Source organism: Paralichthys olivaceus, chromosome 3 (genome assembly GCF_024713975.1).
Source record: "Paralichthys olivaceus isolate ysfri-2021 chromosome 3, ASM2471397v2, whole genome shotgun sequence".
In the NCBI taxonomy this organism is placed as follows: domain Eukaryota; kingdom Metazoa; phylum Chordata; class Actinopteri; order Pleuronectiformes; family Paralichthyidae; genus Paralichthys; species Paralichthys olivaceus.
The window spans coordinates 15,498,610-15,507,481 of NC_091095.1; the positions used below are offsets into that span (position 1 = coordinate 15,498,610).

Here is an 8,872-nt window from a genome sequence, read left to right on the forward strand (position 1 = left end):
AAAGCAAGGTAGGTAAGATTACAGGTTTTTGTTTAATCATATGATAGTTACCTATGATATCATTTTATTGACCACATGAAATTTGACTGAACAAGAGACAAATAAATGTTGTCTTCTAAACTTCCGCATGGATCTACTTAAAAACCCGGAAGTTGTCTGTAGATAGTTGTCCGCTGGCTCCTCCCCCTTGTCCAAATAGGGGGGAAGTCTTTCAAAAACAACATGGCGACTGTGGATGACGTCACAGTGGGTGGATAAAGTCTATGGACCGCGCTGACTGATCGGCTGGAGATGATCAGCGGGGGAGTCATGGAGGACCTGATGCAGCTCTGGCACAGGGCGGAGGTGGACAAGCGGACAGCGGCTCTGCTGGCGGGGGCCGCCTGCGGGGCGGGAGCTGCGGTGCTGATGATCCGGAAAATGATCCGCTTCCGAGAGGCCAAGGATAAGATCCAGAGAGCCAGAGAGCGGAGGACCGAGAGCCTGCAGCGGGCAGAGGAGGCTGTGCTGCGGTTCAAGGAGTCGGTGAGCTGCTGGGGAGAGGAGTGGAGAGGGTGTCTGATGATAGAAAAGTAAACATCTCACCTATTGATACATTGACAGAATATTGTTGAATCTTGAAATTTGACGGAGTTTTGCTCTTGAGGGAATGTTGTGGTTTTAGACTCTTCTTTATAAGCGGAGAACGACACTTGATAAACACATTTTATACATCTGAGGTTAGATCAATCCTGTGTTAAAGCTCCTCACTGTGTTTGCACAATTCAGAAGTAATATACATCAATATATAATGGACTTAAGTTATGTTGCCATTGATGACAATTATATAGTTATAGTTATTGATATTGTTTTATCCTCCAGCCCTAGTCTCTATTCTGTTTGACATATAAAACTGTTTAGTAAAGACAAAACTAGCAGATCAGTGGATAGTAATCAGTAGGTTGATGCATTTTTCATTTGTCACCAACTTTAAGCCTGAAATGATCAATTATTATCCACACTGCAATGACTGATGATGTGTGTGTCCTCTAGCATCCAACAACCGACTCTGCTCTCATCTTGACGCTGTCCCTCTCTGAGTTGACCAAACAATTGCAGGAAGGCTTGCTGACTCCAGAGGAAGTGTTTTACACTTACATGGAAAAGGTTCAATACCCGACACAACATTCCTACATGTAGCACAGAGAAACACACAGAGCACAGAGATGGTTGGACATTATTCAAAGAGCAAGATAACCTACAATTTGGTCCACCACACAAATTAATTCCTAAAACCAATAAAAGCAGCTCATAGAGATCTCACTAAAACAAATCAAACTAACAAGTCCTTCAGCTTGCTGATAAGCATCATGAAGTAAGATACGTGCCAGTCTGTCTAGTTTGTGGAGAACGCTCTTGCAGTCATGAAAAAGCCAAATCTTAAAGGGATAGTTCACCCAAAAATGAAAATTCCCTCATTATGTACTCAGCGCTATGCTGATGGGGTGGGTGGGTGAAGTAAGTTCAGAGAACATGTTAGGAGCCCCAGGCACAAACACTCACATACTGATCAAGCTGTTGCACGAGGTGCATGTTCCTGCTCTGCAAGAATAAAAGTTGGTAGTTTCCAAAACTCACTCTGGCATTTGGTGAGAGGATTTCAGGACATTAAAAGTTGACACAAGGTCATGAACACGTTTGTCAAGCTGTTTAATTTGGTTCCAACCTGAAGGCTACAGTAGGTGCTGGAGTCAGTATACATCATAAGGATTTCACATGCACTGAAATCTGAATGATTGTTGACAACACACTGCTGTGAGTAGGTCTTTTGAAAACAAACTCTTGTAAAGACTCAGACTGACTGTTCCAACCTGGAAAACTAGTTAAGAGTGCATCATCACTCCTATTAGATGCCTCACAAAAGAGAAGCAGTTCCATAACACAACCAAACTAAAACATCAAAGAGCACAAAAACACAATTTTGAATAATTTAGGTGTTGCACTGATGCATGTTCAATTTAATTATTTATTTGATTAAACAAAAACAGGTTGAAACACCATGATTGACAGCTGACTTGCGATAGGTCGAGCATGTGTACATCCTCTGATCATTGGTGCAGAGACTTTGGCTCCAAATTAGCAAGATGGCTGTGTTTGTATCCAGGGTGTTTTAGCTTAATTTCTAGACTGGGGGGCAGTGGTGGAGCGTCGTCCATCGTCATGTACCAACACATACCTTATTTTTTAGATTTGAATGTTATTACCAGGATAACCTTGAATATACCCATCTACAGTTTACACACCAACTCCTTTAGGTCTGTTGACACCAAGCAAAGTAAACTCATGAAAATATTTTTCCCTTTGTGATTTTTACAGACTCTGGATGTGAACAAAAAGCTCAACTGCTGCACTGGGATTTTGCTGGAAAGTTTCGATCAGCTGAAAACTCTTGACTCCAAGAAGAAGGGTATCTTGTATGGAGTTCCAGTTAGTATCAAAGAAAACTTCGCTTATAAGGTAAGTTGTGATTGTTTATCACAGTTAATCAACAGTTATAAGCTGATAAGTTGATCTGTTGTTATCTAACTGCTCTTTTGGTCTTGTCTTCATTTAACGAACACAAGAATCATGACTGTTCTTGTGGTTTGGTCACTGATCTGGACCAGCCCCTCCAGAAGGACGGTGTGCTTGTGGAAGTTCTGAAGAGACAAGGAGCTATTCCCTTTGTGAAAACCAACCTGCCTCAAGCCCTACTTAAGTAAATCATTCTTCAACCAAGTTGTTAAGTGATAAAGTGGTGACACTGTGTCACACACACAGACACACAAACACACACACAAACACACTTGTGCAGTTGTGTACTATGGGTTTTAGACGACACAGGCTGTGAAACTATATGTTTATCTGTGTTTTATTGCCTCACTTCCAGCTATGACTGTAGTAACCCCATATATGGGCAGACCGTGAACCCTCATAACCTCCAGAAGACCTCTGGAGGTTCGTCCGGTGGGGAGGGGGCTCTCATCGGGGGAGGCGGCTCTGTGCTCGGTTTGGGCAGTGACATTGGGGGCAGCATCCGCATTCCTTCAGCTTTCTGTGGGATCTGTGGCCTCAAGCCGACAGCATGTCGGCTCAGGTGAGTACGTGAGCCAGTTTTATGGAGACTTACTCTGCAGTCATGACACTTTCCAACAGACTTTCCTCTTTATTTGTCATATTTATTGTCAGTTCACAAGGTGTGAGGCCCATTTACAGAGGGCAAAAGTCAGGTAAGAGGAAATACGCTACACATCTTATACAGCTCATGCATCGATTAAGAGTTAAAGAGTTGCATCATTATTACCTCACAAAACTACTTTTTGACGACTGTTATATTCTTATAAACCTAGTGCTGTCATCTCCTGGACCTATGGCGAGGGATGTAGACAGTCTGGCTCTGTGTATGCAGGCTCTGCTGAGTGACCACATGTTTTCCCTGGATCCTACTGTTCCACCCATACCCTTTAATGTGGAGGTATGTCCAATGAAGTCTAATTATATTTTAATAATATTAATAATGTATCAGGAATCATTAATTTGCCTCAAAGGGATTAGCAATCTGTGGATTACATGTACCCTCGGTCCTTATACCCTTGAATTGGGTAAGAAAAAAGGGAGTTTTAGTGATGCTTCATGGTCTGACATAACCAATGGCCTTGAAAAGGGCCATGCAAATGGACAGAATGCTCCAGAGAGGGTCTGCATAGGTTCTTCTACATTCTACATGTTGATATAGAGGTTTGAAACTTGGTGAGATTTCATGTCACATTTCAGAATTTCACGGAATCTGCAACATAAATTGGGACTCCTCTCATACAGTAAAGAAGAGAAACGTCTTGTCAACTGTAACTTATGGTGATGAAATCTCCCTTGAGTGGTTTCCTCCTGTATCTTGCACTAGGGATGTTTTCTCTGGGTGATGTGCTCTGCTGTGATGGTAATGAGCTGTGTTCATCCACCAGTGCAATGGATGTCTTTGTCTGCCATCATGATTTAGAAAAAAAAGGGTTTAACGTGAATTTTCGCAGGCAAAGCTCATTCAAACACACCAATTAAGTCTACAGCTCATTGTCTATACAGTTAAACCATTATGTTTTTACACTTGAATGTTTCACAAAATGAGAATATAATTTTTCCCAGATGTACCAGAGCACCAAACCTCTGAGGATCGGTTACTTTGAAAGCGACGGCTACGCACAGTCGTCTCCAAGCACGGCCCGAGCCATCAGAGAAGTCAAGGCACTGTTAGAGCAAGCTGGCCACACTGTGAGACCAAACCACACCCTGACTCACACTGTTTGGCACATGAAGTCTATGTTTTTAAAGTTCCTGTCCTTTGTGCCTGTAGCTGGTGCCTTACAGTCCTCTGAAGATCAGACACATTGTCAACGAGATAATGGTTAAGGGTGTCCTTGCAGATGGAGCCACCACCATGCTACAAAAACTGTGGGTTGAAATCTCCTTTAAGAACAGTGAAGTCAGTATTACTAAGAGGATTCTTTTGATGCATGTGCACAGCTGCGGTGTTGGGAGAGTCAGTCTAACAAATATCTATTGGACTTTTTTTTGGATTAATAGTTTGAGTCTTCAAATGTGTAAAATCCTTTTCATAAAATCCCAGTACCTCAAGTTGATGTCTTCAGTTTGTTTTGAAAGTGTCAGTTTGTCTCAAAGAACGGAGGCTGAGCAGATTCCTCATACAAGATATTGAAAAAACACTGAAACTGTATTAAACCTCACATAGCTGCTTCATAACTATTATGATAAACACCAGAATAATCTCATTGTCTAGATTGTTGTATCATTTGCCAATTATGTCTTATTGATTCTGTTTTAGGGAGGGAGGCCCTATTGACCCCTGTCTCTCAGCGCAGGTTTTACCCTACAGTTTACCTACATGGCTGAAGAAAACCCTCTCATTCCTCCTAAAGCCTGTGGTTAGTTCAATCAGTCGATTGATCGATGCATGTTTGTGCTGTTCAAAGTGTTTCACAATTGACCGCTTCACCAAAAATGAGATAAACCAAATACAAATGCTGACAATGAAATACCTTGGAATAGCTTTTAGCCAAAATAATAAAAAAGAGGCAAGAAATAGAAGAAAAAAGTCAATAAAACGGGGATAAAAACACATTCTAATAAAGTTAACAGACCACTGAAGAGAAAATTAAAACAAACTGAATTAAATGCCAGATTAAAGAGATGTTTTAAGCTTGTGTTTTGAAGATTTCAACACTGGTCCTCAGGGTGGGTGCTCCAGCAGCTTGGAGCAGAACCATTTAAAGCTACCTCACAAAAGTTTTGTCTTGCACTTTGGAACAGCATCATACCAGACGACCTAAGGAGCTGTACTGGTTCAATCCTGCTCGACATAAAAACACCCATCAGTTTTTTAGATCCAAGGGATTTTAATTTTGGCTATGAGTACAATTTCTGTAATGTCCTGGCTGAGTTGTAAAAAGTTTTCCAGACATGGATTTTTCTAAAATCAATGTGAATATAAGTGTCATTAGTTTTGAAAATGTGATTTTTGACTGTTGTTGTTGTTGACCATTGTTGCATATCATATTTTGTAGGCTCCTCGTGCTTCCGCCATCCTCAGTGGTATCTGTGGAGTCAGGTGAAAGAGTTGCATTGACATTTTGTGCTTGAGGGTTTGCTGTGTAATAGCGTACTGACTCTTTCTCTCTGTCTTGTTTCCAGTTCTGTTCCAGAGCTATGGAAGCAGCACGCTGCTGTCGAGGTACTGTTAGTCCTCAGTCATTTATTATTCTATGTTCTAAATGCATACAAGGGGAAATTTAATTCTCACCTGTTTTCCTTAGGACTACATTTATGAAACAATAGAAGATTGGAGAAGATGCAACATAGATGTGCTGCTGTGCCCTATGTTTGGACCTGCCTACAACTTCCTATACTGCGGCAAACTTACCAGTACGGTAGACTTAACTGAAGTCAAATATCTGCATGAATAGAGTGATGTCAGAGACTCTGTCTTTGCTGATCATTTCTATAAATCAGGGATAGCTATACAATACAAGGAACACATTATTTGAATGGTTTCGTTGGTTTTGGTAATACTGTAATAATAATTTTCCATCAAAATTAACATGACACCATCAAAACGATTCAAAGAGGCTGCCTGTCTTCCTTTGAGTTTGCTCCTGGGAAAACAGATACAATAACAATCCTCGGAGAGCTCATAGCGTACTTTGCAGAGCATTTCTGTGTACATAGTCTAAGTAACTGATAAGATGTAAACAAAAATGTTTTACAAAGTTCCCTTATTAGACTCAGGCAAAATAAACATCACCTGCAAACATCACCTCCCTATTAAGAATCTAAATTTTCTGGATCAACAGCCAAGATCCTGCATTATGTCTTGAGAAATTCCATAACAGCATAAAAATCACCTTATTCACAAGCTTCATACAGAACAGTGATAATAATATTGTTGTTACACTGGATCACAGTGACTTACTTATTTCTATTGTCTTTTCTTTAAAGCTATGCTCACGAACACGATGCTTTACAATCTCCTCACCTTTCCGGCCGGTGTAGTTCCCGTTACCACGGTGACTGCAGAAGATGAGGAGGAACTCAAGTACTATAAGGGCGTTTATCAGGACCACTGGGACAGGCTTTTCAAAGAGGTAAGAAGCACCTGCCAGAGTGAGGTGACGTCCAAATGATCTAATACAGAGGTCCTATTCTGTTAAGACTCAGATTATATTATTAAAAGTTTATTCACTGAAATTAAACAATGCCAAAGATACACCTAACTATTCTCATAAGTATTATACTGTGAAAATACACCAATAAATAACGACTGACCCTGGATACAGACGTGCTGTCCAGCAAGGTAGCCATGACACACACGAGAGCCAACAGCTGTCTTTAAATTACTGACGAGGCACAAAAAGACAAGATTGTCTTATTTTACGAACTGTGCTTCGGTTTTCTTTCTAGCCACTTTGCACTTTGCGTCTCAGTGTTTTGCTTTGCTGTTATTTTTTTATCATAATGTGGTGATCTTGCGTCTCTTTGTGGTTGGTGTCATATGAAGCCACTTTGCACTTCTGCTTTTGTTTGACAGTTTTTGTCGTTGCTTTTCATCACTGTCACGTGGATTTGTTCCTTTTTGTACTTGAATAACTTTCCAACAACAAATATTGACAGTCACCTCAGAGACTCTTTGCAGTGGCACACCTTTGTATAGTTTGTGTTTCTGTGCATCTTCCAAATTGAAAGTTAAAACTGTACTTCCACACTTGGTCAGCAGGTGGAGGCAGCAGACTGTGGTGGTTACTGACTGTTGACTGGCTGTTGATGTTTGTTTTCAGGCTGTGTCTGGGGGCGAGGGTCTGCCTGTGGCGGTGCAGTGCGTGGCTATGCCGTGGCAGGACGAGCTCTGCCTGCGTCTCATGAGGGAGGTGGAACATCTGGTCAAACAGAGCAGGAAGTAGAGCCTGGAGGCTACAGATGGATGAAGATGATGTTTGATAATAGCATTGGAACATTATGATGTGGGATGTGAACGTGAAGTTGATGCATTTAACAATAATTCTAGAGAGATAATTCTTAAGTTAGGGGTTTAGGGTTTGGGCTAACCCTAGATTTTTTGTGTTTAACTCATTACTTGACAAATCTTTAATGTTTAAATTTAATTGTATTTTGCATTTATGTGTCTTTATTGGAATAATCTTACTGAAATGGTGATTCTTAATATAATAATTGTAATAAATAAATACATTTCTTTTTATTGTTGATCATGTCTGAACTTAAAACCTACCGTGATCTGATGTCTGAGAATAAAACAACTGATTTCTCACAGAGGTCGCACCACTGAAATGTTGAAATCCTTTATTTCTTTTTTTTTCTTGATTTTTATATAGTTTTCAACAACAATACAGTTCAGTTCAATTCAATTGTATTCGTATAGCGCCAAATCATAATATACATTATCTCAAGGCACTTTACATAGAAGGTCAAGACCTTAAAATGGTATTAATATAGAGAAACCCAACTGTTCCCACAATGAACAAGCAAGTTGGCGACTGTGGAGAGCAAAAAGTCCCTCAATGCATACAAAATGTGCATTTTTATACAACTTTCTTTTTCATTTCTCAATAGTATAAAACATTGTTTATCTATTAATGCCACTCCAAAATATAAACAGACTTAAAGAAGCCAAACAAAACTTACACAAATGATTAAAAAACAATTATCGTCCACTCCATGTATGATACGAGGTGAAAACACAGAATTTGTTTTCTTAAAGCCAGGGTCAAGCTGCTGATATGATCCACTGTTCCTTCCACTGTTCATTTGTTCGAGTTGATATTTGCAGCTTTTTAAAAAGCTGTACTTCAAATCCCAGTTGAAGTTGTTTAATCTGAAATGAACTAAGATCCTGATGCACCTTCCCCATCATTCACTCAGCAGCTGTCAGGCCTCACACCCTCTTCTTTCACCTTCTGTTCCCGTCCACCTCTGCCTCTTCATCACTGTGCCACAGATGAGTGCAGATCATGTTCATCCCTATTGTGAGCGATTGTTGCACTGATGCCATCACTGGAAACAGAAAAGAGATAAAGAAGACTAATGACACATGGCGCCTCCATCCACGAGGCCAGCGCACCATGTCTTCGTATTGTGATTACTCCCGTGCTATTGTAAATATGTGTTTCTGTTGGGTTTACATAAATTTACATATGTTTTAAAAACTCTCCTGGGATGGGAAACCATTAGGGACGACGTTAGCGTTTTCCATTACAGTCGCCTGTGTTAGCACTCGTGTCGTGATTGAATGGAAATGGCCGCGTGTGCATGTGGCAGAGGAAGGAGGGCACAT

General features: G+C 40.5%; 1 protein-coding gene across 2 annotated transcripts; it reads left to right on the forward strand.

Annotated features, from left to right (window-relative positions):
• Positions 1-213: 213 nt before the first annotated feature.
• On the forward strand, positions 214-7,863 carry faah (fatty acid amide hydrolase). 2 transcript variants are annotated; one of them, XM_020080477.2, is made up of 15 exons: positions 214-525; positions 1,033-1,146; positions 2,356-2,496; positions 2,604-2,737; positions 2,909-3,115; positions 3,208-3,248; positions 3,369-3,493; positions 4,159-4,284; positions 4,367-4,464; positions 4,856-4,955; positions 5,595-5,638; positions 5,722-5,761; positions 5,844-5,952; positions 6,526-6,671; positions 7,362-7,863. In XM_020080477.2, exons 1-15 carry the CDS (start codon positions 292-294, stop codon positions 7,482-7,484), a joined length of 1,782 nt encoding a protein of 593 aa, XP_019936036.2. In that variant the 5' UTR covers positions 214-291; the 3' UTR covers positions 7,485-7,863. The 2 variants fall into 2 exon arrangements, with proteins under 2 accessions (XP_019936036.2, XP_019936037.2); XM_020080478.2 differs by lacking the exons at positions 4,159-4,284; positions 4,367-4,464; positions 4,856-4,955 and having other exon boundaries at positions 222-525.
• Positions 7,864-8,872: the final 1,009 nt, after the last annotated feature.